The 23,191-nt window shown below is 44.7% G+C and overlaps 1 protein-coding gene across 3 annotated transcripts in view; it reads left to right on the top strand.

The window, feature by feature from the left end:
- Positions 1-23,191, top strand: part of Sergef (secretion regulating guanine nucleotide exchange factor) — a 220,660-nt gene that overhangs the window by 139,083 nt on the left and 58,386 nt on the right. For all 3 annotated transcript variants that reach the window (XR_005283485.1, XM_038313679.1, XM_038313677.1), the window contains one exon: positions 5,949-5,985. Coding sequence is in view for 2 of the 3 variants with exons in the window: in XM_038313679.1 (XP_038169607.1) it covers positions 5,949-5,985 (37 nt within the window). In the remaining variant the exon portion in view is untranslated. The remainder of the gene's footprint in view (positions 1-5,948; positions 5,986-23,191) is intronic.

Raw genomic sequence — 23,191 nt, 5'->3', positions numbered from 1 at the left:
CCCATGAGCTGAGGTGATCCATGGGGCAGTATATTTTAGACTATGTCTGTGTGTCTCTTGGGTATGGGTATGGACTGGAAATACAGACACAGGGAGGGGACTTGTCCTGCTGAGCTAAAGGTCATAGGAAAAGAGAGACTAAGTGTGGGGGACAAGTAGAAGATTTTAATGCCATGACAATGTAGAACTTAAAAAAAAAAACTCAAGTGCAGTGCAGTGAGAAAAAAACAGTGGAGTCACATAGGGGGTTCTTAAAAGAGTGGGGCTGGAGCAGGAAGGACTGATAGCATTCCAGTCTACTTTGGGACTCCCTGAGAAACAGAGTTAATAGGCTCTGAGTCTAAGAAGATGCGAGGCAGGAAAGAGACCCGCTGAGGCAGAGCCTCGCAGTCTGAGGAAGGTGTCCTGAGAATGTCAGCTCTCACCTAGGTGACCCTGGCTCTCCTGCCCGCCCCACCATACAGACCTCCCAGGTGTAGTTCTTTGCTGAGTCAGTTCCTCCAGTAGTCAGCAATGGATGGGCAGAGCTGCTCACCAAACAGGACGGCTAATGCTTTTAGAAAGGGGATCTCTTTTTCTCAGATGAGGATACACGGGAGCCTTGCTATGGGGACACTGATGTTCTCCTGTACTTTATCCTGTTCGCTATTCCCTCTTTACTGAAGTCAACATGCTGAAATAAAACCTTGGCGAATTCTGAACCGTAGTCTTTCCACTACAAAAGGCATGCCAGGCTTCTTTAAGACTTTTGAGATTATCCCAGTCCCAGTGACTGTTCCAATTCAGCTACACTTGGGTTCCCAGAGAGGACCCTGCAAATACTTTGAACCCACAGGAGGAGGAGCTATTGAGAGTCACATCTCAGATGTCTCAGTGAGTCTAAGAGGAGTCTTCAAAGGAGGAATGCCCTGCTGCTCTCTTCACCCAGGTAGAGTTTGGAGAAGGGAATGAAATTGCTCCGCTGGCAGCTGGCCAGGGCCCTCAGCTAGAGGCAGATAAGCAAGTCACTTTCACTCTCCTGTGTTCACATCTAACTGGCTGTTTCATCAGTGGTGGTGGGAGGTCCAATCCCAGGGTCTTGAACTTGGAGAAGCAAGTCCTCCACCAGTGAGCCACATCTCCAGCCCCTAGTTTACATCTCTTCAGGAATGCCACCTTAAAGACTGTGCCCATACATACTAAGGACTATTTTGTGCTGGCCTCCCCTCTGCTCCCATTATCTTGTAGTCGCCCCTCACTTCATGCCCTGCACCTGAGCTGTGAGCAGACACTAGGCACATAGTCTATTGGATGATGGAGGGACTGAGGTAGGTAACACAGCAATGCCGGTGAATAGGCATCCCTAGTGGGAAGGACCATGACACAGAGCGCCCTTGTGGAGCAGCCAGCTGGGGTTGGGAGTTGATGTTTACACAGTTCTCCAGGGCTTACTAAGTAGACAGTGGGAGACAGGAAATCCCAGTCAAGGAAAGTAGAATGCATGTGAGCTTGAAATGACATGATGTCCTTAGAGAAAATGTGCATCATGAATGGAAAAAGGAATCCATTATGTGGGGCTGAGAGTTTATGAGCGGTGGATGGGGACGACCTCACGCTGACCTAGTAAGTCGTGCTTTGTAGTTTCGACCTGCCCTCCCAATAGAGTGGCAAGCAGCACTGAGGAGGATTTTCATCAGGAGTCTGATTTTTTTATAAGGCTGGAGGGCCCTTTGTCCTCCAGCACTTCTGTAAGGCAGACAAGACACACTGTCACCTTTAATATCTGAGAACATTCAGGTCTCGGAGGTTAAAATCTTGCCAGAGGTCTCAGGAGCTAGAAAGTAAAGGGCCTAGAAATGACTTGGCTTCCTTGCTTGGGATCGCCATTCTTAATAGTCTAGAAAACTGCCTGCTGCTGGGTGCAGTAAGCACTGGCAGGAGCAAGGTGAAGCAAATGACCTCTCACTGAAATACGCTCTCACTGAAGGAGTGTGATGTTCAGGGCCCCCACCTCTATGCTGGAGCACAGAGAAGGAAAGGCCTTGAAAGCTCCATGCTCACAGTTGGGCTCTGGCCTGACAAAGTCCACCCATCACTGCGTCACTCCTAAATGCACTGCAGCAGCTGTGGTGTGGTGCTAGCCTTTATCTGTCGGTGGCTGGCTTCAGATCCCTGGTGCTAGTCAGCTCCAAGTCCCTGATCCCAGGTGACCCCCAACCCACAGGAACAAGTCCTTTTCCTCTGTTTTGTGAAGGGTTTTTTGTTTTGTTTTGTTTTGCATTTTTGTTTTGTTTTATTTTTTCTTAAAGCAGCAGTGCCTGTCTTTTTCACCAAGGAGCAGCGGTAAAGGATGGTAGCTTGTAGATCAGCCAAACCCAGATTATAATTCTGTTGCTGTCTCCTTAACTAACTGTGGAAGTCTGTGGAAATCATTGAATATGTATGAGCCTCAGGCTCCTCATCTCTAAAATGAGCAAAGCCAAACATACCTGGAAAGATGTCTGTGATGATTAAAATGTGCCAATTTTCAAAAGTGCCTTGGAGCAGCCTGGCACACATGAGTCCTTGGGTTATGGCAGATTTAATTATTGTTCTTATCACTGTCACCACACCACTGCTGCTGCTGCTGCTACTGCAGTGAAAGAATGTTCTGGAAATAAAGACTAGTGGGAACAAAATGCCTTCTAGTCCTACTACCAGGAAGCAATTGCCCTGTTAATTTACTTCTGTATCCTTTGGAGCCCCTCCCCCAGTTCTAAATACACAGGCTTTTATAGTCAGTTGGGGTTATTTTCCTGTATGGAAGGAATGCATCGTAATGTTTTTCTTATATTTAATAGATTTCCCCTGCCCCACAATTATAAAACTATTGTATAAGACTCAACAGAAAGCAAAAGAAAACCATATTCCTAGTCTTCCTCACCCCCAGACCAGAAACAGGCACTAATGTCTCTCCTCTCAGTCATTTTTATTCATGTTGTATTATAGAGTGAATATTGTATTGTGGATACAATTTTTATGTGATTTTTACCAGTTCACATGATTCTTGAAATATTTTCTTCGTGCAAGCACCATTCCCTAGGCTGCTTAATAGTTCACCAGATAGCTCTACCATAGCTTCTATAAAGATTTGCTTAGTAGTTCACCAGATAGCTACCACAGCTTCCATAAAGATTTGCTTGCTGTTAGACAATGAAGCTTTTCCTGGTCATCAGTCTGAGTTGCTCCCTGTAACAAACAGACTTAGGGAGCCAGCCTCAGTACAACCAAGAAGCTTACAGTGAACTCTTACTGTGCCACTAGTCCCCAGTAAGTTGTCATGGGAGATTCGGGTCAATGACAAGCCACCTCAAGCTGAGAGACAGTCTAGAGCCACTTCTCAAGGGGCCTTCTTTGTCACACTCTGTCAGAGTCCATGTAATGTGTGTAGCCCCTGTATCCCGTTGAATCTGGGACATGGGATCCCAACTCTGTGCAGGGCAAGACCCAGGAGCCCAGGCTGCCCGTGTGACCCACAGCACTCAAAGCCTTGAGCACTTCCCTGTGATCTGAACTTTCATGTCCACCAGAGCATCAGGACAGGAACCTGTCAGAGTACCAGAGTCACACTGGCTCTACTATTTTTAATGTTGTAAATTGAAAAAGCACTTCGTGTTTATGGGAATACTCTGCTTGTATGTATGTGTGTGCCTAGTGCCCATGAACACCAGAAGAGGGCGTCAGACAGATCTAGAACTGGAACCACAGACAGTTGTGAACCATCATGTGGGCGCTAGAAATTCAGTCCAGTTCCTCTGGAAAAGTAAGCCAATGTTCTTACTACTGAGCCATTTCTCCAGTCTCCCCAGTCTTTTTTTAAATTAACAGATATTGTTATATATATTTATCATGTACAACATGAAGCTTTGAAGTAAGTACACATTCCAAGCTAATTTCTGCATATCTCACATACTTTCATTTTCTCTGGTCGGAAAGCTTAAGATACACTCAGTATTTTTCTTTTCCCCCTTCTCTCTCTCTGTCTCTGTCTCTCTCTGTGTGTGTGTATTCATGTTTGCATGTAAGTGAGCATATGTGTATGTGGGCATTTATGTACATGTATATATGTGTACATGTGAAGCCCTGAGCCTAAGAATCATCTTCCATTGCTCTTCCACCTTACTCACTGAGGCAGGGTCGCTCAAACCAAATCAAAAGAAAAGTTTTGCAGTCCACCTTGCTCTAGGGATCTGTTCTGGGGATCTGCATTCCAGTCCTCATGCTTGCACAGCGAAGGCTTTAACTCCTGCCACTCAGCATTTTCAAGAATATAATGTACTTTTATTAATTACAGTCATTGTGGGCTCATATGGATGAACCCAAAGAGCCAGGTGCAGAAAGGCTGGATGACCTCACTCTTGTGGAATCACCCCTGTGATCACGAAAGTTCTCACACTCAGACTTGCCCTGGAACCCAGGATAAACCATGTCCTCTTGCCAAGCCTCCACTCTGTTCTAATACTGTAGCTGATGTACATGGCCTGCCCACATCAGCTGAGAGTACCTGCCCCCTTCCCCAGGCCTAGGGTTAAAGTGAGCGTCTTGATACAGGTCACACATGCTTCTTCAGAGTGTAGAACTCCTAATTAGCACTCAGGGAGCCATCTATGCTTTTCCACCCCTGTCACCTCCTCCTGAGACCCAAGGGGTAGAAGTATCTGCCAGTGGCTGGAGAGACTGGATTCAGAACCCTAAATGACCAACTGTTCTTACTCTGAGGCATTCTTTCTTTCTTTCATGCACATGGTGCCTGTATTCATTCTCTCATTTGTCAGATGTTAGCTGAGCCCCAGGCTTCATACATTTCACAAGCTCAATGCAGAGGAGGGACACAGCTGTGTTCTCAGGGTACGTGTGCTAGTGCAGAAACCAGCAGAAATACTAGAAGACAAGATGCCTGCCGCAGTGTGATGCTGATAGATGGGCAGGGTGACAGGGGTGCTTGAGTCAGCCTACATGCTGTAGCCAGAGTTCAGTAGGTGCTCCAGGTGAAAAATGAGCAGCCTTCTGTGTAGGCAGTGGGGTGAGGCCATGCTGGGTGGACGAACAGGCATAGATAGACTCAAGCACAAGAGAACACCATGTGTTCAGAGGCCACAGAAAGTCGGGACTGGAAGGGGAGGGGACAGAACAGAAGCATCTGCTTCTACTGACTTCTTGGCTCATTTTATCACTAAATGACAGTGATGGTCTTTTTAATTCAGTATTTGAAAACTGTTATCTTTATTGCTATTTTTCCAGAAAGTAACATATGCATTATAGAAATTTAGAAAAATGTACTAGGTGTGGCAGCCCAGTCCTGTAATCTCAGCACTTAAAAGATAGAAGCCAGAGCTTAAAGCCAGCTTTAGCTACATGAGACACTGTCTAAACTTCTGTATGTGTGTGAGGGGTGCTAGAGAGATGACTTGGAGATTAAGAACATTGACAGAGGACCCAGGTGCAATTCCTGCACCCACGAGGTAGCTCACAACTGTCTGAAAACCCATCGCAGGGGATCCACCGCCCTCTTCTGACCGCTGTGGTTACTACATGCACATGGTGCACAGCCATGCATGCAAACAAAAGTCCATACACGTAAAATAAAATGACAAAAATTAAATCAAACTAATTAAAAATTTTAAGTAAAAAGGAAAGTTTGAAAAGTAAAAAGCAGAAAGAAAAATATCACTGGTAGTCTAGCTAAAGACAACTTTAACATCTTGATGTGTTTCTATTCTATGTTTCTTCATATATATATTCATCTATATTCATATAGCTGTGAATATGTTATAATTATAATTTTAACCTTTGTATGTGATGCTCCTTTCTACATCTAAGATTTGCCAAAATGAATGTGCATGCCATTATAAAATAACTATGATCATAAAATTTACCAGCTGAGATATATATCCATTTTTTCTAATGACACATTTTCTTTACTTTTACAGATTTCTTGTGGCTCAGAACACAATTTGGCAATAATTGGTAAGTAACTTTTATAATGGTAACAGTTTATTGTGAAACCCATGTAAAAGAATTGGAGAAAGTCTTTGGGGAACCAGGCTTAGTGGTGTGCATCTGTAACTCCAGCATTCCAGAAGCTAAATGCAAGCTCTAAACCACTATATATACTGGGATATATAGTGAGACCATGTCCCCTGTGTGTAGGGGGGAGATACTGGAATATATAGTGAGACCATGTCCCCTTGTGTGTGTGTGTGTGGGGGGGGGAATACTGGGATATATAGTGAAACCATGTCCCCTGGGGAGGGGGAAAAGATACTGGGATATATAGTGAGACCATGCCCCCTGTGCGTGGTGTGTGTGGGGGGGGGAGGGAATTTGGGGGACCATTTTTGGTGACAAAGCATTTATTAGAAGCCCATTTTATGAACGTTTCAGACTATATCATTGAGTATTTTTTGAAGGTGCCTGAACTGCCTCAGAAAATAATATTTCTAATTCATATTCATGGGCATCATGTATAGACAGCAAGACATAAAACCAAGGAGTGAGTTGAACACTTCTGGATCTCTGGATAAACCCATTCTAAAAAGTTCTTTCCTCTTGATCTGGCTTTCTTTCGGAAACACAGGGCTTGACTCACAGCCCCTGCTGCCGGGTATACAGCTGCACCAGCACACTCCCAGTCAGACACAAACCTTTTAGATGGCTCTGGATAATGCAAGTTCACGGTTTTCATGATTATCCCCAAGAGTAATTAATTCAGGAAAGCTGTCCATTGGTGTCCCTGGTCAGTTCAGGCTGAGCTGCACAGTGGGGCAGAGTGGACTTCTTAGACTCTCACTGCTCGTGACCCCTCTTCACCACACAATTCCAGGTACACGCGTGTAAAAGTACATATACAAATCAGACAAATACTGGCAGTAGTGCTTAAAGAAATTTGTTTGAAAAACAGTTCTTTGGTATACATGAGGTTTTATTATTAAAGGGCAAAGCAGACTTGTGTATTGATGAGATGGGTATGCATATTTATTTTTACATACAGAGTTAAATCTTGGTTGAACGTTTGATAATCAGTGCCGTCAGTGCTGAGTACACCACTTCCCCTAAATACCCAGTACAAGACAGCAGTGTTTAGGACCATTTCAAAAATTGCTGCAAATTCTGTCCTCAGCCAAAATTCATTTAATGTTTAAAACTTAAGTTAGGTGTGTGTGTATATGTGTAGGCACACACAGCACTTGTTTCTGGGATCAAAACTCAGATCTTTAGGCTTGGCGGCAAGAGCTTTTACTCACTGAGCCATCTGGCCAGTTCTGTTTAATGACTTAAAAAAAAGAAAGAAAGAAAGAAAAGAAATTCAAATCAGCAACTCATAGCAGTTCTTAAAATCAAACATCTTAACGTAGTACAGGCCAAAGATGTACTACTTTGGTACTGCTGAGGCGTGACAGTGAGAAGAGTTAGAAAAGTCTTTGTTTTCATACTTTGGCCATCATGCTTCTAAAAGCAGAAACCAATTTCTATCACAGGGAGTCTGACCTGGGTTTTCAGGCAGTGTTTGTCGACTCATCTTGTGTACAGAATCGAGGCTGCAGTGAAGTCACAATCATGATACAGCATGGGCAAGCGCTGCCATAACACCTGACTTTGTTACAGAATTGGTTTTGAAATAATTCCTTTATTGCTGTGTGTTCAGAAACTTTCTACTCCTGCTCAGTTTCTCATAACCCCCATATTCAGTCACTGTACCCAGATGAGGTTGTCATCACGGACTACAGTATAGTGGCAAGGGTCCAGAGTTCAGTGCAGGCTTCTGTACTGGTGGGAACTCAAACAAGGCATTTAACCCCCTCCCCCCCACTGCCTCATTTTCCTTGTCATTAAAACAGAGGTGGCGGCAGTGCCCTGCACGTAGTGTTAATGTGATAGAGTATGCACTGTGCTTACAGAGAACCCCAGTTTGTATTCCAACAATCATGTCCAGCAGCTGACAGCCACCTGTAACTCCTGCTCCAGGTGATCCAAAGCCCTCTCTGGCCTCCATAGACTCTGTGCTCACTTGTACAAACACATATGCACATAATTAAAACTGAAAGTAAAACCTTTTTTTAAAAAAAGTTTAAATTTTTTTTAAAGAAATGTTAGTTGCTGTTATTTGATATGATTAGTTCCCTGGGTTGTCTTCCTTAGACTTTAGCTCTCCTACCTGTAAATTACAAGGTTTAAAGCCGAAAACCAAGTTTCTCTCAAGTCTCCACCTGCCTCTTGCCAGTGTTTTGTTCTGTTTTTGTGTCCTAGCCTCGGACTTTAGGCTTCTGGAAGGGAAGCACTCTGTGCCTCCTCCTCCCCTCTCTTGCCTTTTTCACAGCACCGTGAGCACCGTAAGCAGAGTCATGAGCATGCTTGACTTGAGCTAGACTCCGACAGCGGCCTGGATTGGAGTGGACTGAGTATTTGCCCCAGTGTCATGTGCAAGAACCAAGGAGAACAGAGAAAGGAAGCTGCTGGCAGCAGTGGGGAGCTAGAGGAGCTAGAGGCAGGGAAAGCTAGGAAAGCTATCAGTAACCCTGCCTGCTTTGCAGCAGGAGCAGGTATTTTGCACCGGAACTGCTGTGGTCTGGCTGTAATTAAGATGAGCTAATGAGAAAATCTAAGGCGGCACCCAGTCGCTGCTGCTGTCACTGGATGGAAGAAGGCAGTATCCCCTGGGACCAGCATGGACAAAAAGGTTGAAGGTAATCTATACACGAAGCAGCCCAAGCTAGCAGAGTTGGAAGCTGACTGACAGAGGCAGCCTGGGACCTGGAAAGAGCAGAGCCAGCTAGCAGACAGCCATGTTTCAAACCAGCACCATCTCTGTGTGAACTCTATTTCCCTCCTCATCCATGCAGTGGGGATCATAATTCCTTGTTGCGGGACTACTGTGCACATTGGGCAGGATAAAGTATACAAGTTGCCTCGTGTGTCTATTTCTTTGTTTCTGATTTTCTTTGGTATGGAAAGTGGTAGAGAAATGTTCTAGTGACATATTTCTTCATTAGGAGAAGGAAATGAAGATATTTTAGGGAAGAGGAGTCCTGTGTTATCTCAGTGAGGCTGTCAGAGTCAGTGTGTGGGGACTGGACAAGTGTTTGAGTCATTTGAAATCAGACATTGTTCTTGGTTTTAGCTTAGAGCTTGATAAGAATACGTGTCTCATATGCCTGAGGCTCTGGATCTGATCCCAATACTATACACAATAAAAATATAAATATAAGTAAATACATAAATTAACTGGGCATACTGTAATCCCAGTATGTACTTGTAATCCCATCATGTGGGAGGCCGAGTTGGTAGAATCATTGCAAGTGAGAGATCAACCTGGTTTACATAGTTACGCACATAGTAACAATTACCATAGGGAGACCCTATTCCACCCCACTACAGTAAATGAAATAATAATAAAGAGAAATGGGATTTTAAATTATTCATTCATTAGTGTGTGTGTGTGTGTGTATATGAAGGTATATATATATGTATATATATGTATATATATATATACCTTCATGAGTCTATATGTACCTTGTGCCCACAGAGGTCAGAGGACATCAGATCGTCTGAGTTTCCTGATGTTGGTGTTAGGAGCTGTTCTCAGTTCCTCTCTAGCCCCACAAACATAATTTTTGTTTGGTCCTTAGTGCCTAGGACCTGGCTCAATGTGTTAAATGGAGAACTCCAGGGTCACAGTATTCTCAGATGTCATTCTGTTTGGGAGCTGAGACTTGGGTGCTTTGAGATAATATAGTCCCCAAAGGGTGCCTTGCAGAGTGCACGCATTGCAGGCAGAAATAACAAGAAGCTGCTGCCTGTTCACCCTGGCTGGAGGCCAGCAGAAGAGAGGCAAGCTGGAGAAGAACCCTAGCGGTTTGAGTTCCTGCTCCCAGCTGCCTCCTCCCCCAGCCCCATTGCCATTGCTGTACCGCACAGACTTCTGCCTCCAGTCCACTCTAAACCCAGCACCAGTACCTGGTACTATATCCCACACAAGATAGACTTGGAGTACTTCCAGAGTAGACTGATATAGAATAAAAAGAACCAGACTTTGTTCATAAGCAGGAGCCTTAATGGCTAACAAATGTGTTCTGACCAAACAGCCTGGAAAGGGAAATGAGAGAGAGAAGGGGGACAGTCTGGCATGGAGGATGTACTTTGTCTTAGAGTAAGCACAACTCCACAAAGTAATGTGTTCTCACCCACTTTATAGGCAGCTGAACCTCGGGGGTTAGGTGGGCTAAGCAGGTTGCTCAGAAGTGCACATGGTCAAACTTCCGGCCTACCTCCCAGACTATTCTTTCCATGCACCATGTCCTGTGCCTGAAGCAGTAGCAGGTTCTGGTTACATTACTGACCTCACATAGTTGTTAGTTAGACAGTTAGAAAACTGTCTGATACAAAATTCAGGGTGCATTGTTAGCTGTTAGTTTATCTGTTATGACCTCATAGAAGGGAGTGATTGTAATTGACTATAAGGGGACTGAGACCCAGGGGCCCCCTGAGAGCCATAGAGACTAGAAAAAAAGGTGTCTTTATCCTGCATGTCAGTGTCCTGGACAAAGTCTGCATGATAAGATGAATCCTGCCCCTATCTGAGATCTGGACATCACAGGAGCTCTTGAGACAGTGCCAACCCCAATTTGTTCCGAGTCAGGATCCTGCTACCCATTTCCCAAACAGGGACCCAGCCTAGGGCAAGGTTCTTGGCAGCCACTTTTCAGCTTCTTCCAGAGAAAAGAATTCTACATCATGACTTTATCTGCATCTAGGTTTCTTTCTCCCCTTCTTTGGCCATTTAGATGAATTTTTCCCTTAGTTTCCCAATTAAGTCTTTCTTGCTGTCTGGTGCTTGCCACCAGGCTCCTGTGGTGAGGCAGGATGGCAGGTGGTGCGAGTCCCTGCCTGGGAAGGACTATTAGATCTAGCCCTGCAGGTGCTTAGATGACAGCTGAGGAGAAAACCACTCAACCTCCTGCCTCCTGCAGTTACCCTGCCGGCTGAGCCAGATCCCCAGTCTGTAACCTCACCATCTTGATGCCCACCCCAGGAGTGGGACTTCCTGAGTGGCATAGGCATGCAGAGTTTGTGCTCTGTGCCTGCACACCTTAGGTACCTGGGCTGATGCTCACTGACCTGGCTCATTCGTCTTCTCTCTTCATTTCTTTTCACCCAGGATTTCCATCCGTAGCTTCCATTGTAGACAGGCTGCTTTTGGCTTAGTGTGCAAGGTCACATGGCCACACTTCTCAGAAGACCCTAGCTGGGAAGGTGGTTCAGTACACAAAGGACCTGCCAACTGTTCTAGTTACTTCTTTCTACTTGACAAAAGCAACTGGGCAGGGTATATTTTGGCTCACAGTTCTAGGGGTCTTGGCAGGAATTCATAGCAGCTAGAATAGAAGGCAACTGTGCACATTGGGCACAGGAAGCAGAGACTGATGAATGCTTGTGCTCAACTCACTTTCTCCTTTTCCTTATGTCTGAGCCCTCAGGCCATGGCACCACCTCAGTTAGCCTGATGTAGATAATCTAGAGCGACCGTCACATCTTGCGCCTGTTAGCCGGCCAGTTGTCTACTCTGTGGCTCCTGTTGCAAAATAACAACATGGATGGCTCCTGGGGATGGCATTTGAGGTTGTCCTTGGACCTTACATACATGTTCATGCAGAGGAGCCCATACATACATATGCATATACAAAAAGAAGAGGGGGTAGGCAGGCAAGGAGAGCCTTTCTCTGCACTCACACAGACCCTTTGAAAAGGATGCTTTTGGTGCTGGCTTTCTGAAGCACAAGGCTTGCCAGACAGCCTTTGTTAAAGGGTTGTATATTGGCAGGACACATGGTCCCTACTTTTTCAAGTAAAGCCAATTTCTTTACTTGTTTGTTTATTTGGTTTTGTCTTTTGAGACAGGGTTTCCCTGTAGCTTTGGAACCTGTCTTAGAACTAGCTCCTGTATGCCAGACTGGCCTCGAACTCACAGAGGTCCACCTACCTCTGCCTGCTCAAGTGCTGAGATTAAAAGCATGCATCACCACTGCCTGGCCTCAAAGCCAGTTCTTGTACCATATTGAAATGATAGTCTATGCATCATTTTACTGGTGATTTCCAGCTGTTGAACCCCTGAGCCTTTATTAGATGTATGAGAAGCATCTGACCTTGGCCTGACACCCATCAAACAGGGCCATGTCAGAATTTAATAGAGAAAAATGTAATAGAGGAAAATTACTTTTTTACTTTTATTTTATGGCACCAGCAATGATACCTTTGAACCCTGGGGCTTTGTAGAGTGCTTTGAGGTATGTTCAAACTTGCGTGTTCCTCTGTGGAGAGTGATAGCCTGGCTATAAGTGCCTTCTCTGATTATGCCGTTTTGTCTTCATAGCTAAGTGATGAGTCGGTACTGCCATGAACATTGTTACATCACTGTGGGAAAGTGTACTTATAGGATAAATTTCCAAAAGTGAAATTATTATACAAAGGGGGAATTGTATTTTTGATTTTTGCAAGACATTGCAAGATTCGCCTCCATGAGGATAATGTTTTTCTTTCCAGTCTACAATATGCAGCAGTGCCTGTTTTTTGCAGTGTACCTAATAGAGGGCTGTAAAGACTTGAATTTTTTTTAACCAGGCTTATGTGACTGGTGAACAATTATTCAAGGTGGTTTTTAAATTATGTTTGTTTTGAGACAGTTTCTCTATATAACCCTGGCTGTTCTAGAATTCACTGTGTAGATTGGGGTGGCCTTAAATTTACAGAGATCCACCTGCTTCTGCCTCCTGAGTGCTGGGATTAAAGGTGTGCAGCACCATTCCTGGCTTTTTTTTTTTTAACTTTATGCACTTGAGTATTTTTCCTAAATATATATTTGTATGCCACTTGCTTGTCTGGCTCCCATGGGGCCCGGAAGAGGGAGTTACAAAATGTCACTAGCCACTCTGCAGATGCAGGGATCTAACCTGGGTCCTCTGCAAGAATATGCAAATGCTCTTAACCACTGAGCCACTCTCCAGCCCTCATTACTTTTGAACTTGAATCACATTTATGGACTGGCAAGATGACTCAGTAGATATAGGCATGCCTCCAAGCCTGGAAACCTGAATTTCAGCCCCATGGCTGACTCTGAGCCCCGGAGAACTGACACCTGCAAGTTGTCCTCTGACCTCCACACCTGTACTGCACACACACACACACACACACACGCACGCACGCACGCACCACAGATGAATGTAGCATTTGTGATGACTAATCTTGGTAGTCAGCCTGGTTAGGTTGGGAAGTAAACAAGTGATTACTAAGGCAACTGACATTGTTCCTATCTGAGAGGGCCTCTGTGTGAGTGTCTGTGTAGTGGAAAATTAGACCACAGGGGTTTTGACCTCATGAATGGTTTAATCCATTGATGAATTCAAATTTTGAATAGACTGTTGGGATGTGATCTGTGAGTGGTGAGACCCGCTTGGAGGAAATGGTAGCTTGAATGAATTCTTAGGGCTGGATCTTGCCCTAACCACTGTCCTGTTACTGCTCCAGTCTGCTTCCTGTCTACCATGATGTGAACTGCTTTATCGTGCCCTCCTTGATACAATGACCGAAGTCTCAGACATCATGAACAAAACAAATTCTTCTCTTAAGTTATTTGTTGAGTCATAGCACTGATAAAATTTATAGAACAGATATAATGGATTTAAATCCAAAGGATTTGGATTGATGACTTTTCACACAAGTTTGTGCCCAAGCAACTACCACCCAGGGCAAGATACAAGACATTTCCAACACTTCAGAAGGTGACCTCATGCCCCACCCCAGCTGTAGCTCCCTAGACAGGAGCCTTTGTTCTGTCCATGTGAACATCATATAAAGAGCACGCTCCTGCTGTTTGGCTTGTGGCAAGCACATTGTATCTCAAAGAATTATTCATGCTGTATGCAGCAGCAGCTCTTTTTTGTTGCTTGATTAGTATTTCTCTCTGTGCTTGTACCACGTCTCATTTCTCCATTTAACGGTTGGTGGACATCTGGGTTTCTGTGTGGCAGTTGCACGGAAAGCTACTGTAAGCACGGCATAGATATCTCTTGCGTGTGTAGCTGAAAGGAGGAGCTATAGATCATGTGTGTAGTCAAAGACACCTGTGGTGTTTGGATGAGAGTGTCCCTTGGGGGTACATATGTTTGAATGTTTGGCCTCCAGTCAGTGGGACGTTTTGGGAAGGATTGGGAGGTGTGACCTTGTTGGAGGCACTAAGTGGGCTTTGAGGTTTCAAAATCATTCTAGCTAGTTTTCTGTCTGCCTCGTGACCGTTGTAAGCTGTCAGCAACTGCTCCAGTGTTGTGCCGGCCAGCCTGCTACTGCCGTGCTCCCTGCCATAATGGTCATAAACTCACCCTCTGGAACTGTGGGCTTCAGAATTAAATACTTTATAAGACACGAGGATATGGTGTCTCTTAACTGCAATATAAAAGTAACTAACACAATACTTACTGTTTAAACATTTTTTAAAGTAGTTGCATCGGCTCATACCAGTAATCCATGGGTGTTCCGTTGTGCTGTGCTGTCAGCCTCAGGGCCGTAGACCATTCTGACGAGTGTATGGTGCAGCATCTCACACAGTGCTGCAGCTGATGACAGGGAAAGTATTTGCCTGTGCTTCTTTTTCATAAAGTTCTAAACCCCCAGTCCAAAGATGTTAAATCTTTGCCCACTGTTTTACACTGGATTGTCTGGTTTTCCTTAATTATTTGTGGCTTACAGAGTCTACTGTTTATCGGAAAATAACATTGCAAATGTGTTTTTATAGCCCTTTGCCATCTTCGTAATTTCTTTTGAAATTGAGTAAATTTCTCTGTCTTAGGGAAGTCCAGATTATCAATCTCTTCTTCAATGCTTTGAGGTATTGGTACCCAATTTAAGACATTTAACCCACTCCAAGGTTATCAAAATGTTTTTATGTGAAATTTTGTTTTACCTTTTACACTTAGAACTAAAATTCCATCTCAAATTCATTTTTAAAATATTGCTTCAGAACTATCTATTAAAAAGTTTAATCTTTAGTCACTGAACTGCAGAGACCTCTTAGCTAAAGATCAGGAGGTTGCATATACATATGAGTGTGCTTTGAGATGAGTCTTTCTTTCTATTATTATTAGTTTTGTAAGCTCTCCTACTTTGTTATCCTCAAAGATCATTGTACTATCCCAGCACTCAGATGGCTGAGGCAAAGAGGATCACTAGTTCGAAGATAACCTGGCCTACATAGCAAGACCCTGTCTCAACACACACACACACACACACACACACACACACACACACACGTACATACACACATGCGCACGCACACATGCACATGCACATAGTGGCCTTTTTAGTTTCTGTCATCTTAGTTATTTTAAGTGAGATTCGGCATCCTTTCCTATGTTGAGGCCATTCACATTCCCCATGAGAAGGGTTATTTCATCCTTGTTCTGGTTTCTTCATTGCTATTGTAATAAGTTACTACAGAATTAATGGTTTCAAGTAACATTGTCTTAAGGCTGAAGTCAGAAGTCTGGATAGATTTCTGGGCTGAAGGGAGGATGGTGATTTGTTTCTTTCTTTTCTGGTAGCTTTAGAGTAGACCACCTGTTTAGAAGTGACTTCTAGCCCCCTGTCTTCAAAGCCAGCCATGGCCGATGTGAGCTTTCTCCTCTGGTGACCGCTGACCTGACTGTTTCATCCTTCCCTATCCCCATTTGGCCTCATGATTATACTGGACCCACTTGGATAACTTAGCACAATTTTGTGATGTTAGCTAATCAGTTCCCTTCGTTTGTGCATTCAATTCACCTTCGTCATCTAATCCTACATTCACAGGCTGTAGGAGTTAGAATGTAGGCATTCTTGAATAGTCAGTGTTATTCTTATCATGGTACCCTGTCCCGTGTTACAGGTCTGGATGGCTGTGCTTTCCCTATTTCCCACAGTCATGTGTTAAAATTTAACCCCAGTGTGGGGACATTCAGATATGGGAGATAGGATTTTTGAGGGGTAACTAGGTCATGACAGCTGTCCCATAAGAAAGATTAGTGCCCTTATAAAAGAGGCCCAAGGGAACTTATTTGTTATCCATTTCCCCACATGAGGTCATTTAGCAGGTGCCATCTATGAGAAATAGCTTCCACCAAACAAGAAGCCAGTTTTGACCTTGGAGTACCCAACATCCAGATTTTGAATCACCAAGTCCTGTTTAGAAGTGACAGCTAGGGCATTTTATTAGAGCAGCCCAGGCAAGCTGATAGCCCTCCCCCACCAGTGGACGGTTGGCTCCTAAGAGCATCCTACATAAGAGACAGCTGTCCTTTCTCGGTGGTGTTATTGCACAGATAATTTCCTGAGTTTTTCTCTTTCATTTTTACTTTGGGGGTTTTGGCTTATTTTGCCTTTATTATTTTTGCCATGTAATCTTTTCTGTTAGCAGGGATTAAGTTTATCAGTCCTTTCGATATGACTTCTGGATTTGAAGCTGGCACAGTCCTCCACAGGTATGTGTGGAGGCACATACATGAGAGTCCAGAACTTAACCTCAGTGTCAGTGCTTAAGCACCCGACCTCCCCCCCCCCCTTTTTTTTTAAAGACAGGGTCTCTCGTTAGCCTGGTAGGTTGCCAAGTAGGTTAGGCTGGCTGGACACTGAGCATAGGGATCTGCCTGTCTCCACTTTCCAAGAGCTGCGATTACAAGCATTGCTTTGCCTATGTGGGCTCTGAGGATTAAACTCATATTCTTTACTGACTGAGCTATCTCTGGCCCTGTGCTTTTTATTTCCTTCTTCTTTTAATATGTTAGGTGTTGATCCATTTGGAATCTATCCTAGTTTAGAATGTCAAGGTGTGGATTCAACTTCATTATTCTCCAGATGGCTACTCAATTATCTCAATACTGTTGATCGAAGTCTTTGGCTGACTTCCTGGCTCCTGTTGCTACCAGAGTAGCCCGAAGGCTCAAAGAGAGGAAGGAACTCCCCAGCTTGCCAGTGATGGAGTTAGGATACACTATAATGAGTGCTGCTTAGACAGGGGCTTCCCAGGCTGTGTACCAAGCAGAGGGGATGCTGTTGGCTCCAGGCCTCAGGGCTGTGCTCAGTGCCCTGCCCCTGATCCTCACTCTGCTCTAGAACTGATTGATTTGTTTCCTTGTCTCACCTGATGGCTTGGATACCATTTTCCTCTCCACCAAGCCAGAAACATAATCAAAGCTTCTACATCTGGAAGATGTATTTATTTATTGTTGGTGGTGGATGGGGGGAGTTGTTTCCTGCTATTTTTTCTGAAGAAAGAATGTTTATATTCCACAATGGGAGTCATTCTAAGTGACATGGCAAGGTGAGGCTGCCAGGCTTTGGAAAACGCTCCTGTACTTGCTAAATTACTCTGTCAGGCTGGCCCTTTTTAGCACAAAGGTGGCCATGATGTTTTTGCGTATTTCTCTGGTTCTTTTAGAGTTGTTTAGGGTAGCAGAAACTGCACTTGTGACCTTCTGCACTTATAGATACAGAAGCCAATTGGGAGCTTTGAGAAAGTGTTTCTAATAATCAAGGTGAATTTGAGGCAAAATTTGTGAAGAATTGGAGTAAATTAGAATCCTTCTGCTGTGTAAGGGCTGAACTCTGGTCCCAGCAGTGGCTGACACTGCAACCTTAGGCAGTTAGTTATTTGGACAAGATAGTTTCTGAAATAATCTGCACCTCTCAGCATCTATGTTTGTGTCTATGACCTGCATCACCATTTTAATAAAGCTAAGCAATATGCACATACCCCCAAATGCTTTTTAAATATTGACTAAATAGAATAATCTTCCCTATCTTCCCTTCCTTTGGTTTACTTGCCCCTGATAACGTGCCACATGGCATTCCGGATACTTTGGATAAATATGGGATTTGCGTGTCTTGGAGAACTCATATATAATGAGAAGGAGCTTTGGATAAAATCTGGCACATGCTTTGCTTGTAAATACTGAATGGATGAGTGAGTGAATGGGTACAGAGTAGCCAGGATGAGAAATAGAAGAGCGAGTAAAGAGGCAGTGGGTTAGTTTTGGAGATCTCTGGGAGAGAGGTAGGGCCTAAGTATGGAAGCAAGCGTTATATGTAAGGGTGAACATAAGCAAGGGTAGGAAGGCTTTAATGGGGATTCAAGGTCAAGGGACAAGTGGGTGACTGTCAAGACAGTTTAGGGTTACGTTGGGCCAAGTCTTCATTCACATTGACTCTACTGTTCAGAGTGGAGCCATGAGGCAAAATACTTCAGAAGCCAGCTAGCATAAGAAATAAAAATTACCTGTAAAGGACAGTGCCTTTTTACAGAGCAGAAGTACAGTGAGAGTGGTTGAGTAACTGCTAAGGACTGGTCACTCAGAGTCGTTTGCATGGATCATTGCAGTTAGTTATCATTTGGGACTAGGGATGTAGCTCAATGGTACAGAACTTTGCCTAGCATGTACGAAGCCCTGGGTTTAATGCCCCCACACACACCTTTGGGAGGGGAGGTAGAAGCTCTTTTTGTCATAAAATAGAAATTAGATAAGAATTGTCTCTGTTTCTGGTGGAAAAATCCAGGCTTAAGAGGGAGCCCAGATTCCAGTTTCTGACTCTATGGGTGTGCTTTTCTCTTCTGATCCCTTTAACTATCAAACTTTGCTTTTAGTGTGAGCTTTTAGTGTGCATGTGGCAGAAGGCAGCAACAGCAGAGCTGCCCTGACTGACAGCCCTTGTCTAGAGGCAGAGGCCAGGCACAGTTCTCCTTTGTCACTAAAGCACAGCACTTCCAAGGCCAGTTGTGTGTAGCAACTGGGCAGCTTTGACAGTGGCCACACAGTTGCACCAGTGATCCAGTGAGTCCAACCTTGGGCAAAGTCTAGGGGCACATCTGTCTCCCTGGAAGCATCTGGACCCATGTGTGGCTGCCCTGCATGCGCCCTTTGCTTCTGGAATCCCTGTGCCTTTCAGGAGCATGTGCAGCTCTTCCATGGGGGAACTGCTCAGACCATTGGGTCAGATGCAATGACAGAGCAAAGCTTCCACAGCATTGCATTTCCCATTTGGCTCCCTCAGCATTTGCTCACTCATTAAGAGGCTAAGACCTGAGCAACAGACAAGTCATCGTGGTGGGCAGATGACCATCTTCCTTTTCTTTGTGAACAAATTAAGAGACTTGGTAAGATATCTTCAAAATCCTACCCAGAGCTCACACTCCCCAAGACTGCCCACAATTGCACTCCCAAGACTGCCTGCACTCACACTCCCGAGACTGCCCACACTCACACTCCCAGACACTACCCACACTCACACTCCTGAGACTACCTGCACTCACACTCCCAGACACTACCTGCACTCACACTCCCAAGACTTCTCACACTCACACTCCCGAGACTGCCCACACTCACACTCCTGGACACTACCTGCACTCACACTTCTGAGACTTCCCGCACTCACACTCCTGAGACTGCCTGCACTCACACTCCCGAGACTTCCCGCACTCGCACTTCAAGACTTCCTTTTCTCACACCTTCACCCTACCAAAAGAAGCTTCCCAGGTGATCTTTGAAGTAGGAGAAGAGAAGAGGCTTCAGGGAGTGAGGCAGAAATGAACAAAGGGAGCAAGGGTATGAGGAGGGTAGAGCTGTGATTGCAAGACTTGTGAGTCATTTTCCCCAGGCAGCACCTCTGACATGATTCCCACATGTTAGGGAGTGACATGTCAGGGAAGAGGCAGAAATCTTACCAAATGGCATTACAGAACAAGAAGAAAAGACCAGACAGGGCATTCTTCAACAAATGCCTTCTAAAATCTGAATTTTGAGTGTTGCCAGATGAAGCTGGCCAAGAACTTCAGCTACAGGAAAGGGCTGCTTCTCATGCCAACGGAGGGTTGCAGGCTCTTAGTAGATGTGATGTGAGAAGATGCCTGGCTCAGAGAACCACGGGCTTTAAGCAGTTTTTGACATACATGAGCACTGGCTTGGTTCCTCTGAAGAGAAAATTAAGGCAGAAGTGAGGAGCAGATTTGCCCTTCAGACCATAGCACCATGAGCACTTTGCTGTGGCTTGTTTCTGGGTACCTTCTGCTGTCCAAACAGAAGAGGAGTCTCGGTCTTCATATCCCCCACCCTGGTCACTGTAGTCCAGTGCTGTAGGAGCATAGACCTAGTTTCTTTTATTTCCTCAATATTTTATCTCCCTGAGGTTGTTATAAGGATTCAGTTGTAGTTTAAAAGAAATTAAAGAGGGACTAGGTAGATGGCTCAGTTTGTATGGTGCTTGCCATGAGAACATGAGGACCTGGATTTGCGCTCTAGAACCCACATTTAAAACAAACAGAATTAAAGGGGTGTGGTGGCATCTCTTGATGTTCCTGAAACTAGGGAGATGGACTCAGGCAGATCCCTGGGGTTCTATGTCAAGCAGGCCTAGCCTACTTGGCCAGTTAAGGCCAGTGAGAAATTCTGTGTTAAAAACAAGATGAATGGCTCCTGAGGAATGACACCCAAGGTTGTCCTCCAACCTCCACACATGCACACGCACACACGGAGAGGGAGAGCTGTTAATGACTTCAGTAATTTGGCCTTTGGGGTGAAGTAGAAGGAAATAAGATAAGTAGAAGGAAATAAGATTCTAGAAAAATAATGGCATAGCAGATTATCAAGCCTCAAATATTGACTGAGCCATACTGGTTGTAATAGAGCAATAGCTGACATTACTGGCCCATGTTTACCTTTACCCACTTTACATGTGTTACTAATTGATTATTCATAGTCCTAGTAACATGTGTTCTACCATACAGATTTCACAGACAAGCACAAGGAAGAGAAGACAAGTGAATGAGGGTATTGTCCTAGGTAATCTAGTGTAAGGAGTCTGAAGCCCAAGATGGTGAATTTATTATAATTCTCGTTCATTGATCTACTGATAAGAGCTGCTGCCATTTAAAAGTTCTAGCTCAACCCCACTTTGTGAAGTTACAGAAAGATAGCATTCTACCTCCTCTGATACCAGAATAGTAGGAAGACTTGTGTCTCATGAAATGACAAAGTCAGGACCTACTCAAGGGTAGACATGTAAGCTGAGGTTAACAGAGTAGCGACAATGGGGGGTAAACCTAAGAGAGGCCCTAGTGGTAGAAACCTTAAGTGTTGGGAGCTGACTCACAAGGCAATCCCTAGTCCGGTCTGTATGTGCTAAGGAGACCAGAGCATGTGCACCCAGCCCCAGGAGCCAAGAGGGTGAGATTGTGGATCCTATTGCCTTTGAGCTATCACTGGGGACAGGCAGTGGTCTGGTCTGAATACCATCAGCCAAAGGGCTCTTCAGAGGATGTTTATGGGTAAGATAGGGATATGGTTCTGAGTGTCTTGGGCTCCAGCACCACATCTACGTGCTGTTGCCTTTGTCCATTCCAGAGAGAGCCTGCAAAGAGCAGGTGCCGTGTTTTCTTTGCCAATACTGAGTGTATAGAACTAAAGAGGGGCAGAGCTGGAAAGGCCATCAGAGGCTATTTCCACCCCACCTGTACCAGAAATGTCCAGGTCTTAGAAAGGGCAGTGCTGTGAGCCAGCCAGAGCAGGAACCTAGGCACTCTAAGGAAGCAGATCGCCTACCACTCTGCCTGAAACCTTTTGCTTCAAGCCATGTTTAACAGCTGCTTACCCTCTGGGGAAGATAGCTTTTTAACCTTTACAACATATTCATAACCTTCTGTCGGTCTTATCATCTGGCCACCTTTGCCTCTGCCGTGCTTTATACAGGCTTTAAAACAATATTTTCTGTGTGTGAGGGTTTGCATGCATGTATGTATGTGCACCATGTGTGTGTTTTGTGTTCATAGAGGCTAGAAGAGGATATCATGTCCCCAGGAACTGCAGTTAAAGGTGGCTGGGAGCTACCATGTAGGTGCTGCTAGGAATTTAACCTGAGTAACTGAAGGGCAGCCATATCCCCAGCCCTATGTTGTTGTTTTTTGGTTTGGTTTGGTTTGGTTTTGGTTTGTATGTGTGGTTTGGGATTTTTTTTGTTTGTTTGGTTGGTTGTTTTGTTTTGTTTTTGTTGTTGTTGTTTGGTTGTTTGGTTTATTTTGTTTTGTTTTGTTTTTTGGGTTTTTTTTTAAAAAACAGGATTTCTCTGTAGCTTTGGAGCCTGTCCTGGAACTAGCTCTTGTAGACCAGGCTGGCCTCGAACTCACAGATTCCCCTGCCTCTGACTCCCGAGTGCTGGGTGTAAAGGTATATGCCTCCACCACCCAGCTAAGTTAAATTTTCTTATACGGATGCATGCGTAAAACTATATTCATGTAGTTGTAAGAGGGAGCATTAAATCTGTGAAAGAAATATAGTTCTATTGTTCTTTAGTGAGTTTACACTATTTTTAAGAATATTTGTTTATAATACTTCACCTAAGTTACATGAGACCCTGTCTCAGAGAACACTCACTCTGAGCGAGTAAAACCCACCTTGAGTTCTGCCTCCCTGTAGGTCAGGAGGTGGAGAGCAGCAAAAGTCATATGATGGCTGACTCTCAGAGTGCATGGGAAGGGCCAAGCTCACTTCCCGACCCACACAGTACCAGTACGTAGAGCTTTCTGTTGCTCCACGTGCTTCACAAAGCTTGGCCTGGTCTGGCCGTTGAGTTTTACTATCTAAGAGGTTCTATCAATAGAAGAATTCTCTTTAGAGATGAGTGTGCCTTAGCCAAGGTTCCGTCAGAGAAACAGACTCAGTGTAAATGAAAGAATTTAGGGTGAGACTTGGTGTACGCAGCTATAGGGACTGCCCAGTCTGTTCTTACGGTACACGTCAGGAGGGGTGTACTGCAAAGGAACAGTGGGGCAGGAGCTGAGCCACACTGGACAGGCTGCACTTGGGGAAACCCCTCTCTTAGGGCCATCAGTTTCCCTTTTGTGAAAGCCACCTAATTGCATTACCCACATCTACAGAATACAGGCTGGCATGTGAAACTGATCATCACATGGCCCAGTCTCCATTCTAAGAAAATCATTCCAGGGACATCATGGAAGCCAAACTGGTTAGAAGAGGGTTGGAAACACAGAGTCATGGAAGGAGAGGGGGCTGTTTCTTTATTGGGAGGGCAGAGCTCAGTTTGTCAGGAGCAGTGGCTCAGATTCAAGGGGTGGTGCCGATTTTCTGCTTGGTGGACTGGAGAGATG

This window comes from Arvicola amphibius, chromosome 12 (genome assembly GCF_903992535.2).
Source record: "Arvicola amphibius chromosome 12, mArvAmp1.2, whole genome shotgun sequence".
Classification (NCBI taxonomy): Eukaryota; Metazoa; Chordata; class Mammalia; order Rodentia; family Cricetidae; genus Arvicola; species Arvicola amphibius.
Note: the sequence above shows the minus strand (reverse complement) of the source record. Positions and strands in the feature narration are given on the sequence as shown.